Here is a 19344-nt window from a genome sequence, read left to right as displayed (position 1 = left end):
TCGGATTGTTTACATTTTTACCATCTTATTAAAACTCACCCGTCCACGTATGATGGCGATTTCCTTCATGTACATCACTTCGACATCTCGTACCCAACCAGATGTGAACTGGTTGTGAGCCTCTAGACCCTTGTACGCTCTCATTTCCTCCAGAGTGTGCAGAGGGTTTTCACTGAACACCGGGTAATGAACTATGTTACCGTGCTCTACATTTGGCCAATCATCTGGATTAGTGCTAAACAAGGCACCGTGGAGGGCATAGGGGTCCATATGGTCGATCACGGAACATTTCCTCAGATATGTTCCATGATCTGGTGGCTCTAGCGTGCTGGCGTACTTATCTATTCGCGACATGATATATTTAATATACGATAATATGCCACCCAAGATGGCGGACCGGGAGCTGGCCAGTGACGTCACTGAAAACCCCCTATTCAGGGTGCTGCTCCGTACATATTTTGCACTGATTCAGTCAAACACATTCTGCATGATCTAGACAGCTTCACTATCATTAATTGTGCCACATTATATACAAAAAAGGATTAACAAGTAGGCAAGTTCTTAGCAAAGAGGTTAGATGTGTCAAATAAATAGAAGTAAATGTAAATCACCCCTGAATCTTTACAATGGCCCCTTGAAGAGCAGCTAAAATCCCTCCCTTTATTCACCCTACTTGAATAATACACAAGTCTACCATTTGTAATACCTTCTACTTTCACACTTTTTAACTACAAGAGTCAACAATCTGCTCTTCTTGGGGAAAAGACTGGATTTGTTTATGTTAGTGTTGAAGTTGTTTTATAGATAAGGCCAGCAGGGGAAGGAAAGCAGTTACAAGATAAGCAGCTTTCTAGGGGAAAATACTAAACAAAAAAGGATCCATGTCTTAAATAGTCGTCTTCACCTGACAGGTGTAAAACTACTTCACCTCTGTTATTCTGGGATGGTGCTGCAGCTCACTGCAAACAGCAAAGCCTGGGGGAAGATAGTGGGAGTCTGTCTTTCGATTATCTAGTTCTGCCTCTGTGGAAAATAATAATGCATGGGATTTAGTCAGTAATGCAGGATAAGTTAAGGGTCCTTTTTGCATTTCAGCAAGGCATTTCCACATGGAGAAAAGGTCCTGAATTACATAAATACTTATGTGCTCAGGTTGAAAATATGCTGTTCCACTATATACTGATTAAAGAGCATCTCTCCCACCCCCCCCAAAAAAAGAAATGCCAAAAAATGCAGTTATTTCTTTCCTATCATCGATCACATTTTACCTGATAATCCCTGAACTGCCTCTTCTTTAACATAATAATAATAAATACTAGTAAAAGGATCTAATAGTTGCATCGCTTACATTGTTATCCAACAGTTTTTATATTTTACTGCCTGCAGTGCAGCAAAAATGTTGATATTTAAAAAAAAGGAAGATGGTGGGACTCAGAAGCTATCTGGAGGTCAGAACTGGGAGCAGAGGAAGCATGTTTGCCAGTCCAGGAGGCTTTGAGGTCAGACATCTTTGGGGCTAACGTTTTTCAGGTTGTTGAGCTCCAGCTCCAACTGCCGTATTCGCACGTCCTTTGTGGTCAGCTCCTCCTTCAGCCGTCGTAGCTCATCCTGCTGCCGAAAGAACATCCGTAGGAGCTATGTAAAGGAATTACACAAAAAAACAAAACAGGAACTCAATCATTAGATACCTCTGTGGGGAACAACATCCCAATCTTAGAGACAAGCAGCCATCACATCAGTGCTTATTTTGATGTTCATGAACTCTTCCAATGCAAACTCTTTCCTAAACTGAGAAACCACCTGACTTTCTCAGAGCCATTTAAGCTTTTTTTTCTCCTTTATGTAGCTAAAAACAGGTATTGTTAAAGTTTAGGCTGGTGGCTTCGTTCATGCAGATTCAGACTCACACACCTCATTCTCTGTCCTGGGTGGTACATTTTCCAGTAGGTCGATCCCATTGACAACCATACTCTTCTTTTCCTTCACCGGGGCCTTAAAAACTAACTGGTTTGGTCTGTGATAACCGTCCTTCAGTGACATCAGCACTGGGTCTGGTGGAAACAAAGATGAGGGAATAAGCATGTGAGAAACAGGAGACATGACTTCCATAAAAGTAAAAAAAAAAAATCCGCTGGACTTTTTTTTCTCCAAGTTTGAAGACATTTCGTTTCCCATCCAGGAAGCTTTTTTAATTCAAAATGTCAGAAATAGCATTGATTTCAAGGCTCTTATACAGTAGCCCAGCAAAGCCTTTAGAAAACATGTAAAATGAAACAGACGAATGTCTGTCCACCCCTTTGGAATGCATTGCCCCATACCTGTCTATGTCTCTGAAAGGGACATAGACAGCCCTTATTTCGCTCTTGATAGCCCTTAAATCGCTGCACTGGATTCCTCTTAATAAATATCAAATGATAGAAATTAAATATTGCTCATGGAGTTAGAAGCACTAAATAATCTGAGGACATAAACATACTTCAGATTCGCTGGCCTAGTATGAGTAATGTGGACCCCTCAGTTAGAGACATCATTACTCTGTGTTCAACTGCTGTTTCACTGCAAAAATTATCTACAAATAAACAGAAATTTCTTAAATTAAGTATATTTACCCTTAATTTCAATGGGCAAAAAAGATGATCTGCCAACAGAATTATTACTTTTATGATGCACTTTTATGATAAGTAATAATGCACTTAACATAAGACAAAGCAGTATTTTTTGTTATTTCAAATGTAAATTGTCTTGTTCTATTGACAAAGTCTCTTGCTAACCTCCTCAATTCAAGAACAAATGCACTTATTTTAAGAAAAAAATGACATTTAGATTAAAATGTTTTGCCGTGTTTTATTATATACATAACATTTTACTTTTTCTACGTGATAATTTCTCAGGTTTTTTAAAATTATATGATGCTTTCATGTTACGCATAATTAGTGTTTTTTTATGGGATTACCCTGTCAATGTATGCTGCTGAACATATACACTTACCTTTCATTCCTAAAACAGGATGTTTTAGTCACTCATGTAATGCTACTGATAGAGTGTTGAATATAGTCTTTGTATATTTATAAGATAAAAGTGGATCTAAGTGAAGGTCTCATTGGCTACTTCTAGATCCAAAGAGATTTATATGAGGAGTCCTCATTTTTCCAATAAGTCACTATGCAAACTCTTTGGTTTCTGTTTAACTTTTTTTTATAATATAGATTGTATAACAAAACAGTTGAGTAATTAGAGACAGCTTATCCAGCTTCTATTTTTTTGGCTGCACAAGCATTTGCTTCTGCTGAGACATCCCTCACCAGGGTGGTATTTAGAGTCAAGCAGAAAGGTTTAACTTTCACTGACATAAATGAGAAAAAAAGGACTCCAGCAGTTCACAGTATGACATTAATACAGGAAAATACCTGACAAATAAAGCTAAGCACCCAGAAGGAATTATTTTGGTCTTGTTTTTTTATGTAATTTGATCCACATGCAAATTATGTTTTTAAGTTGCAAAATATAAAGAGAACAAGGTCATAAGTCATTACAAGTGGGGCCCCAGTGTTATCAGGAAATCACTGAGGCATCCAAAAGCCAAAAAAACTTATTTTAGAGCATTACCATTACTAGAGTCTAAAAGCTGTTACATCTGTGCTATGCATTAGAGCTGGCATGTAGGGAGTACAATGGAATAGGCAGGAATCTACCGTACCCTAATTTACCTTACCTTATTTTACCTTACCTCACTAGTTCTTGAGAGAATTGATATGAGGTGCTGGTTTCAGAAAATAAAACAAATCATACAAGCTTTTAAGCATAACCTGCTATGGTGATACAGCTATCTAAGAAGTGGACCAGTACTGGCAGACCAATCCTGCAGTACACTGCAAAAAAATGTAAGTAAGTTTATTTTTCTTAAAATAAGAGCATTTTATCTTGAATTAAGTAGTTAAGTGATACAGTTTGCCAATGAGATAAGGCAATTTACATTTAAAATAATAAAAAAACAACAACTGCAGTATCTTATTTCAAGTGCATAATATCTAATTCGCTTATTTTATACTTATTTTTAGAGAAAAATACTCTTTCCCTTGGCAGATCATCATATTTACCTCCTCAAATTAAGGGTAAATACACTTAATTTAAGAAATGTTTACAAATGTTTAGATCTTTTTTGCAGTGTTCAGCTAATGCAACTTGTGCTCAGAGCCAACACTAGAAGAAATGACAGGATGATGTGCAGTTGAATGATTTGTGGTTTTTAAATGCAACTTCTGGATTAATGCACACATCTTTGATATATTCTTACAGTGAGGTTTTCTAAAAATGCACATCAGACTTCAGCTCAGGCTGCAACATGGTGGTAGTTTCAAACACTATAGATAGAGTCCAAGGAAAGAGCACACATCAGAGACAGATGTTTTTTGTAAGGAGGTTTTTCTTCTTTTTTTATTAGAAATAAGCCTGAAACACAAGAATTAAATATCTTGACCTCGGGACTGTTTTATGATTTGCAGATATTTTGTTTATAATAAAAAGGTGTGAAGCAGGGCTTATGTGTTTTGTTTACCTCTATCAATCCCACTCAGCCACTCGCTGGCAGACAAGGCTGGTTCAGTCCCAGCTGTCATTGGGTAGATGTCCTCCTGGTATGTATCTGACTGTTGACACACATTTTCATATGCTTTAACATTTGGTTTATCTTACTTATTTGCAAAACATTTGAATCAGATATTAGTCTTTTGATATAGATTAAATGCTTTTCACAATTTCACCACAAGTCTTACTGGAGTGCAAATAAAAAAATATATAATTTCTTAGTTTTCACCTAGCTATTTTGTGTACTTTTATAAACTTTTACTTTTTTTCCCCACTATATCTGGTCTGTCACTTCTCTAAAATTTAAAAAAGAAACTTAAAAACTATTCTTCTTAAGTCAAAGTGAAGACACCTTTATACATTGCTGACATGTTGTAAGTTTAGCTGTGATTTAAAAAAAATGTATTTTCTATTTCAACATTAAATCGATATTTACTAAAATCAAGCATCGTGTCACATTAATGTGAAGAGATTGTAGTCATCATTGCACATTTAAGACCTTTTTACACAATGATTTGTAAAACGTGTACATGAAGATAGAAATTTGATCGTAGCATATGTGAATTCGACTCCTCTGAGCCCCATTGTTTTTAGAGCCCTCTTTCACTGCACCAACAACAGTGATTCCTTTTTTTTGGTATGTTTCTGCAAGCTTTGCACATCTCAGCACCCAAACCTGGATTCATTCTTCCTTTAAAAATAGCTGAACTCGGCAAGATTTGGCAAAGGGTGTCAAGTTTCAAAGTGTTGCCTCAGATTAAGGACTGTATGGTGTTTGACCGGTCGGTTGTGAAATATGAATGTGCTTCAATCTTTCTCTGGTTGCTAGTTTTGTTTTGCATGTAAAATTTTGGTCTCATCTGACTGGAGCAAATTTTTGCCATGACCTCTACATGCCTTATGGCAAACTGCTAACCACTTTTTGGCTTTTTTTTTTTTTTTTTAGAAAACAGCTTGCATCTTTATCTAACATTCCCTCAAAGTGCATGTAAATATTTATAATTTAGTATCTTTAATGCAAATCTGCTGTTCCTTGGTCTTTATGATGCTGCAGTAACGTTACATAAAAAAAAAAATAAAAACAGCACTTCGGAACAGGTGTATTTATGTTTATAATAACAAAACTTCAAATCAGGTCTTTTTGCCAAATGTTCAGTTACGGATCACTTACTCTTCTTGGCACAATCATAGAAATTGGTTCGATCATGCCCTTGAGAGTGACTAGTTTGTAGAAGCGGAATACCTCACAGGCTGCCACATCCAGCCCGTGCTTTGGCATCACACCTGCAAGAAAGAACAAACGACTGCAGTAAAATTATTTGCATTCATGAAAAGCCACAAACATCTGATGACTTACCCAGTCCTTTCTGTGGGGCTGGGGAGCGAAACTCCATTAGATACTGGATGTAGGGCTTCTCTGTTGTGATTTCAAAGTAACGGATGTTGCCATCCCCCTGTAAAAATCCCACAACATTTATAAGTATTACATTTTCAATATTTATTGTCTCCAACCAAGGCATACATCTTATATGTAAAAAAAAAGGTAAGTAGGAGTTGAATGTTAGAAATGTTTTTAAATTCCCCATTAGGCTAACACAAAAGTAACCTCAAATCTAACAGATTAACTTGAAAAAAGTCTGAGGCTGAATATCTCAGTCAGTAGAAATATCACAGAAGATCGAGATACAAAAGGTTTCCTCAAACACCCAGCAGATGGTAAAAAACATGGCTTTATTGGATATCTATGGTAAATATACATTTCATAGCACTAGTGCGCCATGGATCCCAGTTATTGGTCTTTATAGTAGATAAAAAAAATCACTGCAGAAAAGATGAAACCTTTGCCTGTATTTTGGCCCATTCTTGCTGATGGAACTATTAAAACTGAATCAAGTTTCTAGACATCTTTGCTCACTCACACATTTTTTAGCTCTGCCAACACAAGGCTTTTCAAAAGGCCACTCCTAAATATTAACTGATGTCTTTAAAGAGACGTTATCTAAATTTTTACTGAAAAATTTAAAATAGCATTTAAAAAAGCAGAACCAGCTGAAGAGTGCTGTATTATTATCACAGATGAAACCACCCACCCCGCCCACAATGTCTTCACCTTGCTGCAGAGTCTCCGGGCCAGAACCAGTAGGCTCAGAGACAGCTTCTTCCACCAGGCAGTGAGGATGCTCAATCCACCCCCCCCCCCCTTACCACCGTCCCCCAGTACTTCCCCCACGTCAGGATTGCTACCCTATGCACTATTTGCACCATTCGCACTACTGTTTACATATTTAAATATTTATTTTTATATCTTAGGTTTTTATTTCTATTTTTATCTTATGCTATGGTTCATTATATATTTTTTTTATTTTTATTTTATTATTTTTTTTTAAAATATATTTTATTATGCATTGTGGGATTGAGAGGACTGAAATTTCATCCGTGTTGTTTGTTTAACATGTAGCACATTTGACAATAAAGTTGAGTTGAGTTGAAATTGAGTTGATTATTAGAAAACTATAATGCCTCTTATTTGGTAGTAAGTTTAAGAAGACTCAATTTAACTTCTTCACCGACTTCTTGAAATGATTTTAATATATTTTTTACTCATGGTTTCCTTTTATACATCAAGCAAAATACCCTCAACACAATTAAATTCAATTCAGATTATTTCTATATCGCCAATTCACAACACGTCATATCAAGGTACTTTGCAGTTCACCAGATCATACAGTCAGATTGATTCAAAGTTTTCTATCTAAGGAAACCAGTAGATTGCATCGACTCATTGACTCCAATGCAATCCCTCACACTAATTATGCTTGTAGCGACGGTGGAGAGGAAAAACTCCCTTTTAACAGAAGGAAGATGCTGTTAAAAGGATTGTTTTGTAGTTAAACAATTCTTCAACACAATTTTACTTTATATATAAAAATCATAATTATGTCTAAACACTGATGCACTCATTTAATTGAGGCACGTTTCCCCCCAAAATAAGTGTTTTTCTCCATGTGAGTGTGAATTTGAAAACTCTAATCTGGAGTAAGCCATGGTGGCTTCTTTATCTCTGATTGACCCTTTAGCCTTTGGTACAAGCCTTGGTTTATTTTGGATGACAACTCTCTCTTTTAGCAAGGCATCGTTATGGCTTGACGTTTTTCTTTGCTCTGTTGCCAATATGCATTTTAGATATTTTTTTGATAAACAGGCCAAAACCTCAGTCAGTATCTTTCCTTTTACATCTGTTTCTCCTCCCTCTCTGTTATTGCAAAAGTAAGAAAAATATCTTAGTTCTTATTTGTTTGAATCTCCTAACAGATCTGCAGTGGTTTTTACCTTGCCTGCCAGGTACAGCATGTGTGTGTCAGCATCATAGAAGGGAAATAACATTCCTGAGAGGCCATCTATGTCCTCCTCCACAATAGGCATGGACAAATCTTCCTGAAAAGACAAACACAGAAAGCGTTAAACACCCACCTTCTGCTTCCACTGGGCTGCTATGGGTGGGGGGCATACAGACGCACTGCCTAACCTGATCCCAGAAAGCTATCTGCCGGGTGTTCCAGCGAGAAACCCCCGTGGTTAGCAGCCGCTTCATGTTCCCCAGGAACACCACTCGATTTACTCGATGGTTCTTGTAACTTGCTTGCTGGTGGGAGGGGGAAGCAATGGAGAGAAACGTTAATATAAGATGCGGCTACAAAAAAAAACAAAAAAAAAAAACAAAGGCCTTAAATGTGACAAAAATGTGTTTTTAAATGTTAGTATTACTCAAAAAGAAAAAAAATTCTGAAGGTAATGTTGTTTCATAGCCTCAGTAGATGAAATCCGTGATCCTTTCTGCCTATGCTGCCTAAAATTTGAAGCCCTAAGAGAGATTTAGAAGGAAAGAGGCACATGGTTTTTATCAAAAGCCATTTTTAATTCAGTTTGATTTGATAGCAAAGTAAAAATACTGGGGCTGTTTAAAGGCAAATTAAATTTATGACGTTAAGGAAGAGAGGAGTATATTTTTCAACATAAAATATACTAAGGAGCTTTAGCAGCAAGGAGCAAAGTTCACTCTTTTATATTTGGTTCCCTCATTTCTCACTATATTGGCGCACTCATACTAAATGTTGCTGCATGCTAATTTTAAGTATCTATAATTTTATCACCATCTAAATGACATGACTATAATGACTGTTTTGGGTTAAATAGCAAAAATTAAGGTGAGAGACAGAAAATAACAAGGAATGTTTAAATAACACCATTTAAACAGGGAATTTATGTATTTATTGGTACTTCCTTTACTAAAAGGATTTATTCTTTCGGGGTGAATTAGGTTAAGGAGACTGGGTTTACAAAAAAAAGATCTGAATATAAGTATACATATATTATTTTATTTATTATATATGTATTATATATATTATATATTATAATATATTATATATATTATGTAATTATTTGAGTTGGAGATGGTTGAAAAAATGTCACCTGAAGGACTCTCCCAGAGCGCGGCTCAATAACTCTCAGCTTCTTGTCTTTGCAGCTTGTTGCTAGCAGGCTGCCGTCTGTGTTAAAGGACATACTTAAGATGACATCAGTGTGGCAGTCGATCATTTTTACCGGCTCTCCGGTCTCCAGGTTCCAAATCAGGATCTGAAACATCAGAAAGAGTTATTATTTCGGGTATTCCATTGAAATCTGGGCATTCATCCAAAATGTGAGAATTGAAATACCTTATAGTCATATCCAGCACTGAAGAGGATGCCACTGGTGGTTGGATGCCACTCAATGAGACCCACTCGTCTGCTGTGACCATACAGCTCCAGGACCGCCTCAGTCATGTTGCGCCTCAATCCCCCTTCTGGGATCTCCCATACTCGAACCTGCCAAACACCAGAGAAGATACACTCTTTGGTGAGTTTATTAGGTAAATATGTTTAAGAGGCATCAAGATGTGGAAAAAACAAACAAACTACACTGCAAAAAATATAAATCTCAAGAAGTTATTTTTTCTTAAAATAAGTGTGTTTTTCCTTGATTTGAGGAGGTAAGTAAGACACTTTGCCAATGGAACAAGACAATTTCCTTTTAAAATAAGAAAAAACTATTTTATCGTCTTATTTCAAGTAAATATTATCTAACTGTCTTATTTTAAGAGTGAAAATACTCATTCCATTGGCAAATCATCTTATTTACCTGCTCAAATTAAGGCTAAATATACTTAATTTAAGCCATTTTTTACTTTTTCTGGATTGTTTTTGCAGTGTACAAGGCAGCAATAGAGTTGATTTCTTCCCGCTATCATCTCATTCCTCATCGCCATGCAGGAGACTAAGATATCTCGCCTGGTCAGCCAGGCCAACAATAACAACTCCCCTTTTCAGAGGCATAGGCCTGTATCGAGTACTGCAGGTTACAAAGACCTGAAGGACTCTCCTTAACAGGGGTGGACCTGTTCCTCCTGTTTAATTTGTATGTTTTCTAGGACAAAACAAGTCTTTGTTGGGCTACTCTATAAAGCTTGGAACTCAACGTTTAATTGAAAAAGCTTCAGACTTGTAAAACAAAATCCAGTATTTTTTTTTTTTTTTTTTTTTACTTTTTAAAAATGTGATGAAGGTCACACAATTTATTAGATTAAGAAAGAAAGCGTTTTTCAGGGGACTCTGAGCATTACACAGTTTTCATTCTAGTCTGATTATTTCAGAAATTGCTGATATTACACAAACATCTATGTCCTGTTTACATGGATTAATCTGAAACAGACAGGATGAGTGGTGAGCAGCAGTTACATTGATGAAAAATGTCTTCTTGATATTGGAGGTCAGAGGAAAATAATAACCATTTAAAGCTAAGAATTTGGTTTAAAGAGCATATAAAACAAGGGTTCATCCTGGCTACTACCAACAGTTCAAGCTGGTGGTGATGTAATGTTGTGGATCATCCCTTCATGACCACAGTGTGCTCTGATGACAGTTCCCAGAAAGATAATACACCATTTCCCAAAGCTCATTTCACTGTAATCAGATCCCCTTTACAGTCTTCAGAACTCAATCAAGTAGGACACCATTGACATGTGGTGGAAAAAGGAGATTCAAATCATGGATGATCAACCGAGAAATCTGCAGTAACTTTTATTGCTGTCAAAATGAACCTGAATATCTGAAGAACTTTTCTGCTCCTTGTTAAATCTAGGCCACGCTGTTCAGAAGTCACAAGGATGCACTATCAAGATGTGCCATTTTAAGTGGCTATTGAGAGTGAATAATATACAGAAAAAGCTAAATGAGGATGCTATGTCATGCTTTAAACTCTTACAGTGTAACTATGACCTTAAAATGAATTGAAATCTCATGGCTGGAGATCCATCTGATCAAAAGTGGCACAAGCTATCACTGTAGCCTACTGCTTCAGGATTACACTGGATAACTGAAAGCGCTTTAGGCTATGCTGTGGATCAGATGAGATTATAATTCAACAAGTGAAAGTATTACACAAAAACAGAGTGACTGTCTTTACTGAGCTTAAAAGACAAGGGTTACATGGGTGTAAGGGATAAATATGTCCTCGGAGGGTTTTACAATAGGAATGTAAAGGGAAGTTAAAGATTGACTGTGTTTTACAAGGGTCTAGCTTTTATTGTATTGTATAATTCTTTTACTTGCTCATATTTTAGATCTTTATTTTTCAATACTCCCGAGGGTAAAAAAAACAACCTGAAACACAGGTTGACTTAAGATTTATTTTTATTGTTGTTAATTTCTGCTTTATAGAATAAAATCATGGAAAATGTTTGTAAATAACAGAGGTTGTCACTGACTCACCGAAGTGTCCTCTGAGCACGAGGCTATGATGTTTTCAAAGAAGGGATTCCATTTGATATCCAGCACGTTGCCCTGGTGGCCACACACCTTCGGGTAATGAGAGTCCAGACGGCCAGCCTGACAAAAAAAAGAACGGATTTCAATGAGTTAATATTTACTCTCTTTGTCCTAAAACCAAAAGTTTTCAATAAAAAAAGAGGTTAAAATATAAGTCAGTACAAATACTGTTTTGGGATGTCTGCAATTAATAAATATAAAGTAAAATCCACGGCAGCAAAAGAAGACAGGATTCATAGCAGAAGAGGTGAAAATAACATTTTTTAAATCGCATAGACCATTAAGTAAGCAGAAAAAAGAAAACATTTGTTTCATAAAAAAAAAAATAAATAAATCTTTGTACTGATCAAAACACAAATAAAACATAAAACCATTAAAATGACTCTGTGGATTTGCTTAATGAAACTTGGACACAATGTGTGTTTTTGAGGCAGTTTGTTGTTATTGCAATGACTTGGTGAGTCCACAAAGGGGCACTGGCTCATAGCACCCAATAAGAGACAGCTTTCAGAAACCATTTTGCTTTTTTATGATTGTTTAACATTATCTCAGTTCACTGACCTAGTTTTTTTATTTCCTCAGAGATCCATGTTTCTGTCATACGATGTTCTAATTCTGCAAAATGCAGCATGTTTGCATGCATTCAATGAACACTACATAAAAATCACCTCTGTTTACATCTGTGGTTAATGATATGTTGAGTATTGAAAAGTCATATGGTTCTAGAGCTAATTAAACACATTTTCACTAATTCCCAAACCTAGAAAAAGTCTTGTGCAAAAGAAACAATCTTGGTAAAAATATCTATGTGTCATAATAGGAGGAAAAGGCAATTAGATTTCAGTGATGACAGTTCTAGCATATATTTCACTTCAACAAACGAAGGAATTCATACAGCACAATAGTGCTCATTGTAATGGAAAGGAGAAGGGAAAATAACAAATTACATAGAACTTAGTAGTTTTAAAAAGCAATATTATTCATTTACACAAGCTATAAAGGTATTTTGGAATGTTTTTACACAAACAGACAAAAAAAAAACATGGAGTAATTTGCCCCCAATGAAAAGAAGTATATAAGGAATTAAGGCTTTTCGAATAGCGCTGCAGGGTTCCAATTATTTGGCGTTGCGGTCGTCATGCAGTCAAACATTTTCCTGCAAACATTATGGAGCAATAAAGATGGGAAACCTTTTTATATATTTGTAAACTTTATCTATAACAGAGAAAACCTGGACAAACCTGCGCAAAAAGTTTTGTATAATATCTATCCAGAATTATACCACAATGATTGTTGATGGCTGGAAAGAGCATACATTCAGCATGCAGCTTTCTATGGGACTTTTAATCAAATCTTAGTAAACAGAAATTATCCTTTGTTTGTAGAATTCAAACTCTTTATAGGATGGAAAAGAAATCCATAATAAAGTTACTGTTTATATAGAATTCTGTATTTTCTTTTAAAAGAATTATTCATATTGTTTGTTTTATAACCAGTCCATCTTAAAAAACAAAAACCATATGTCTAACATTCCCAAGATATATATTTATTGGTGTCATGGTATGCATTATGTCACAAAGAGCAAAATTAGAATAAATCCATGTACTGAAAAATTATTGAAATGTATAAAACAACACTATATTTGGAGGTCCTCTGTGCTTTTATAGAATTAAATAGCTTCTGTATGCCTTGAATCAATATTTTTTACACATTTAAAGTGTTTTTGAAAATGTCTTATCTGGTGAAATGTTCTAAACCGTGGCAAAATATACATATTTATCCAACATTACAAAGCAGAGGAAAGTAAAACTTCTTAAGTGTGCTAAAATTTGTTTAAGTCACCAAACATCTCAGCCCCTGCCTTTAATCAGCTGCAAAGAAAAAAGAATCCTACAAACAAACTGCACCAGAGGGCTTTAGGACTGTAATTATATTTGCTGTAGAAAAAAGGAGGGTTTTAATTCAACTACTAATCAGGAAACGGCGTGGCCATGTGTTAGACGTCAGGGTTCTTGTTCTGATCATTTCCCAGGGCTGTTATCTAATGGATGAACTTTCAGTGACGCACCACTTTCCAACTGCAATTGATTCGCAATTCCCAATAAATCTTTGTTAATGTGGACGTGCATGGCTGCTCTGGGATACAGTCAAGCATATTTCAATGTTTGGAGACTGAAATGTTGAAATGTCTGTTATGTCTATTAAATTATTTTTGTATTTTTATTAAAGTCAAGAAAAAAACCTACCGGTACCTGTAAAGGGAACATAAATTTGAAAGTAATATAAAGCTATCTGAAAGGGGAAAATAGTTTTAAAAGTAAAATTATTGTAAAGAAAGAAAATTCAAACTAAAAGCAAAAACCGATGGTATTTGAGACTGTAGAAAACATCTTGAGATAAACTATTTTGTTATTGAATAAAAGAAAGATAAAAGCTCCCAAAAATATATTATTACTCCCATTTATTTTTTTTTTTATCAGAGTGAAAACATTTTCTGTCAAAGGTAGATTTCTCTCTCAAAACATTTTTCTTCTCTCTCAAAATCTAAGTCCTTACTATTCAGGATTTTTCTCACAATGTGTTAAATTTTCCTGTGTTTCTATTGAAAAGTCAACAAAATTGACAGAAAATAAGTTCAGATATGTCTTCCATAGATTAGATTTTAGATTTATTATTCATTTGTTCAAAACAGAAAGCAGTAATAAATATTTCTGTACTTTTATGAACACTAGCATAATCTGTTAATGCTGATGCAGCTCAGTGACAAAATTGACTGATAGTGTCTCTCTCAACCAAGATGCTGATATCAACATTTTACTTTTCTTATGGATGCGCCATTTATCGACATTAAATTAGCTGAAACTAAATACCCTCAGTCATGTTTTTTATCGAGTTAATATGGCTCTCTGTCGCGCTGCATGCTTTGTTTTTAATAAGCCTTGATGCTGATGCCGTTTCATACATGTCTGCTCCACTTTACTGTGGGAGCTAAATATCTGGATCCCTTGTGTTTCTACAATGCTGCACACAGCCTTGTTTACAGTGACCTCATAGAGGACTAAATAACTACATAGAAAAATATAAAATCATCAGTTTTCATTGTAAATCTATTTATGATACAGTTGCATGTGTTGTTCTGTCAGTTACCTCTAGCTAAATAGAAACAATGCAAAAAAAAAAAAAGAGTTAATAGTGTGAATTTACATAAAAATTCTCTAATTGTTTTGACCATGTTAGGATAATTATCATTGAAAATGTGTGAGTTTATTACACCTTGGTATTGGCTGCCTGTTGTGTGTCAGAACTGATGTCTTAATCTAATTTAGACAGAAGAAGTTCTTTTTTTGGGGTATACAGTTATTATCTTCATTCTGTACGTGGCAAAGATTTTGGAAATGGAGTGAGAGCGGTGTCTTCATTCTAAGCAATTTTGAGTGGAGCTCAGTATACAGCAGTATGCAGGTCATTATGCAAAATGTCCAATGACATCAGCACGAAAATGGAGGAGGCTGGGATAAATCCTACTATTTCTGATTGCAAGATTATAGGATGCAGATTTCCCACATGTCAACAGCTGTTGTGTAACACATTGGTTTACACACAAACTAAAAAAGGATAACACATGACTAAATATTGTGGTGGTAATATGAAATAAACAAAAAGGGTATATGTATTTTAACTTTTTCGCCTCAAGGGCCAAATTCCAGCAATAATTTGCTTAAAATCACATTAAAAGACAGAGCAGATTTGAGCACTTTATATGAGAAAAACTAGTTCCACACACTGTAACAGCAACAAGATTGATATCAGTTAGAAAGTAACCCAGCCATACTCATTTTCTATTCCTTTAAAAGTTCAAAATTATCTAATTTTATTTTTCATCTCTTCAATACATTTTAGGCATGTATCCTTAAGCTATAGTTGTTAATCTCTTACGCCAGTATAAGGAGTTACATTAAAAACCCTGTCGGTTTCTGTCTTCACCCTGACCTTATGTGTCATTGTCTGGGTTCCAGGTGGTGACAGCGGCAGTTCCTCCGCTGATGGCTTTGACTACAGGCGAACATATGGCCGTCTCGCCAACTGTCACTGAAATATGTCAGACAGGCTCGAATCTCACCATGAACCAAACCCAACTGAGATTGCCCTGATTACCTCATGCTGAAGTAGTCTTTGGCTCTGCAATAAAAATGGAAATAAGGCACAGAAACGATGAGCAAGGAGTTTATTAAGAGTTGTATCTTTTGTTTATTTATAAAAATATTGTAATATTTTACTTGACAGCCAATAAAGGTGGTATCAAAATCTTTGAAAATGTACATTTATATTGGAAATGTACTTTTCATCCCACATACTCAAATGGATTTTTTGTGTTTTTCTTTATTTAAATAAATTAAATTTAAAAAGAGACCAGTACCTCCCTTTTGCAATAAGAACATATATGTTTTATTTTTTTCCTATAACATTTCACAAAGTGGGAACATGCAGAGGGAGAGAAGGATCTCTCTTCACTTTTTCCTGAACCGTGGCTCCTTTCTTGTCCCTTCTATTAAAGTTACCTCCCTAGGTTGTCTTTAGGGTTTAGGTAAGGGTGACCATAGTTATTTCTGTCTTTGGTGAAGACAGGAATAACTGTCTGCATATATATATATATATTTCTGCATATACTTTATTTAGATTATTGTTTTACTGAGAAGCCCAGTGGCATCCCATTTTGGGTTTGTGGGACACAAAACTTAGATCTTTGTTTTTCATGGACAAAAACATTCATGTAATAATCAGGGGCAGGGACAACCTGAATTTCTGTGCTGAATGGTAGTTTTAAAAATGTATATTTACTCAAGGCTGGATTTTTAAAATTATTATTATTATGATTTTTATTGGATTAATCAATAACAGATGAACTGCCAATAAACGTGTAGGTCACTCAATGCAAGGGTTTCATGGCCCATGATCGCTCTTTTTAAAGCTGTACGAGGATAAACTAGAAAATCAAAAAGAAGAAAAATATTCGGAGAGAGCAGACCTCCATCCAGCAGCAAATTTTGCACTATAGCTAAAACTCACACATGATCTGGGCCATTTTTAATTTTTTCTTTGGCATGGGGTTCACCTTTGGTAAAAATTTCCTTAAAATCCTTTCATACTGTTATAAATAAGGCACAGCGTGTGTTTGTTTTGCTCTCACCTTCTTCCTGCACTCTGCTTTCTTTCTAGATCAGCAATTTGAGGCCCAATCCTAAACTGCCCCCTAAGCTCTAACCCTTAACCAACAAGTGTCACTCCGAATTAAAGTCTCACTCGGAGCTCTGGAAAGCGCCTTGCTTTAAGGTGGGGGGTATAAACAAGGTGGTGTAACCCATGTTTCCCTCCAAAAGGAAATCAGCCGTTGCTATATCAACACAGCCTCATGCGTGGCTATAGCTCTTGGCGCAGGTTGATATGCAATCAAACATTTGCCCCTTTCTTAAAAAAAAGTATACGGTCAAATAAAACTATTTGAAAGAGGACCTTCCCTTTTGGAATTAGTGACATGTTTTTTCTTTTTCCTAAATTGTGATTTTCTTTCAGTGCCAGCTGAACTTATATTTTAAAGCACCTGTTTCCTCCTTTATCAGGTCGCCATTACAACTACTGCCAAATTCCAGAGAGCCAGCTCTGATGCAGACTTGGGCTGTGTCCGAACGTCCTCCCTAACTTCAAAATCACTTAATCGCAGTATTGAGCTGGGACTATATAGTAGACTTTATAGTGAACTCAATTAACTGACTGTTCAGACAGATGATTACTAATTTTTGCTCCCTGGTCATGTGACTCCACCTCCCCACTCCATCTTTGTTATTTGTTGCAGGCTGCTTTCACAACAAATCCCATAATGCTTTAAGAGGACAGCTCTCACAAAGCATTCCGGGATATATCTGCTCATCTAGTGACCATGGATGAGCACTACTTTTCAAGGTGAATTGTGGGAAATGTTGAGTTCACTACTTTTTTCATCAACTAGATGTTCAGACACTCATCTAAAATGGTGTAACCACTATGTATAGTGCCCTATATAGTGATTAGGGCGGATGCTCTGGCTATTCACGTTATCCTGTCCACAGACAGACAAAAACACAAACAAAAAACATTACATACATAGCAGAGATATGAATAAAGAGATATGTAGAAGTTTGAAACTGAACTCAACTTATGAAGATATTAAGGCATCTGCTTTTAGCAGCCTTCCTTCTGTTTTAACAAAATCGTTTTTGCGACCTCCTCCCACCCCATTCTACAACTAACATTTTCAACAGTTGAACAAAGAAACATCACCTATATTAACTTATATATTGTGACAACAATATATCAACTTCTTTGATTTACAAAACTACTTTATTTAAAGTGTAATCATTTGAAGTTCAACTGTCCATTTCAATTTCACTTTGGGTACCACCAGTAGTTTAGTTGTAAAAAAAAAAAAAAAAAAAAAAAAAAAGGTGGATGGTGGAATTTTTTTTCTTTTTTGGAAGCATTCGTAACATAATTGATATATTCTATTAACCTAAACCAATATGCATGGTATGGTTGTTACATGTCAGATACGCTGGTCGTTGACCTTGACTCTACAGTAGAACTGCAGTCAGTCCTGGACTGGCATGGCTATCACTGCCCCTACATAGTTAGGGACTAATTTCCCACTGGGTTCAGCTTCATAATCATAGTAGGACACTTCTCTGATTTTATTTATTTTGTTCAGGCTACTCGTAAGCCCACAGCCAGCCAGATGTTGAAAGGGCTATTATTGTCATTACTGTTGATATATAGAAGAAATTGTACACAATCAGTAATAAAATGTCACAGGGGATGGTATGGGGGGATTGTCATTTAAGAAGGGGGATGATTTTTAAGATTTTTTTTAAGAAGGGGGATGCCATCCCCCCCAACTCAAGTACTGGGTACCACTAGCTTTATGGATTTGTTATTTTGTTGTGGTGATATTTGCTCTAGCTTCTTGTAGGATGTTTGACTCAACTCAGGAGAACGAATTTTACCTAGAGTCTTAAATTTTATTTTTGCTATTTACCACCAATTTATTCGCTGACTCTGAAATAAAATTGAAAGATTTCTAACATCAGTGGCTTTAGCTAAATCTAGCCCATTCATTGGCTAGTTAGTATCCCAGGGTCATATCTGAGTCTAGGCAATATGAGGCAGAGTCTCTTGAGTCAACAAGATGCTGGCAAGTGTGTGTTTTACAAAGCCTCTTAAGATTTACCAGCTCCAGACAAAATGAGTCTCGTAAAGACAGACAACAGCGTTTCGATTAACCTCAGACTATTTTCTGCACTGCAGCCTCACCCTTTTTAATCTGACTGTAGCAGCCCAGTTACAGAAAATTGAGAGTGGTTTCTCTTAAAAACCTTTATGCTAGATGATCAGCAGGGTCCTTCTAGTTTATAACATGAAGCTCATTATTCCCAATCTGGTTTTGAGATATGGAGAGTAGCAAATTATATTCGAGAGTTTGAACTGCTTTGCACCTTTTATCGCACCTTATAGGGATTGTGAAGAAGTTAGGTGATTTAAAGCAACAAAATGGTCATTGAGATTAAAAGTGTTGTAAGAAAACTTTAAATCAATGGCTTTTCAATGCAGTAAAAACATAGGCTACACGCATCAAAAATGGAAACAAGTCTTCATTAAGCAGCAGATGGGATCTCCTCTGTCCGATAAAAGTCTTCCTGACCTCTGGTTCGAAGCAAAGGGCTCCTAGAGCAGTTGATTTAAATGTCATCTCAATTTGAATCAAATAAAAAAAAAAATAGCGTTAACTTTTCATTGAAGGCACAAATGAAAACTAAATCAAGTCTACTTATCCATGTTGGCTTATTTAGTTACTCCTACTGATTACTTT

The 19344-nt window shown here is 35.8% G+C and overlaps 1 protein-coding gene across 2 annotated transcripts in view; it reads right to left on the bottom strand.

Annotated features, from left to right (window-relative positions):
* Window positions 1–436: 436 nt before the first annotated feature.
* The window catches only part of coro2ba (coronin, actin binding protein, 2Ba), a 44087-nt gene continuing 25179 nt past the window's right edge, over window positions 437–19344 (bottom strand). The window contains exons 3-12 of one of the 2 annotated variants that reach the window (XM_038273225.1): window positions 11391–11507; window positions 9300–9449; window positions 9055–9219; window positions 8111–8227; window positions 7915–8019; window positions 5942–6038; window positions 5756–5868; window positions 4556–4646; window positions 1912–2051; window positions 437–1635 (exon numbers count right to left, since the gene is read on the bottom strand). In XM_038273225.1, the coding sequence (XP_038129153.1) occupies window positions 1501–1635; window positions 1912–2051; window positions 4556–4646; window positions 5756–5868; window positions 5942–6038; window positions 7915–8019; window positions 8111–8227; window positions 9055–9219; window positions 9300–9449; window positions 11391–11507 (1230 nt within the window). In that variant the 3' untranslated portion in view covers window positions 437–1500. The remainder of the gene's footprint in view (window positions 1636–1911; window positions 2052–4555; window positions 4647–5755; window positions 5869–5941; window positions 6039–7914; window positions 8020–8110; window positions 8228–9054; window positions 9220–9299; window positions 9450–11390; window positions 11508–19344) is intronic. The other variant, XM_038273226.1, reaches the window with a different exon arrangement.

The sequence above is a fragment of the Cyprinodon tularosa genome, unplaced genomic scaffold, assembly GCF_016077235.1.
Source record: "Cyprinodon tularosa strain WSP-4 unplaced genomic scaffold, ASM1607723v1 ctg863, whole genome shotgun sequence".
Classification (NCBI taxonomy): domain Eukaryota; kingdom Metazoa; phylum Chordata; class Actinopteri; order Cyprinodontiformes; family Cyprinodontidae; genus Cyprinodon; species Cyprinodon tularosa.
This window is presented reverse-complemented; position numbering and strand designations above follow the sequence as displayed.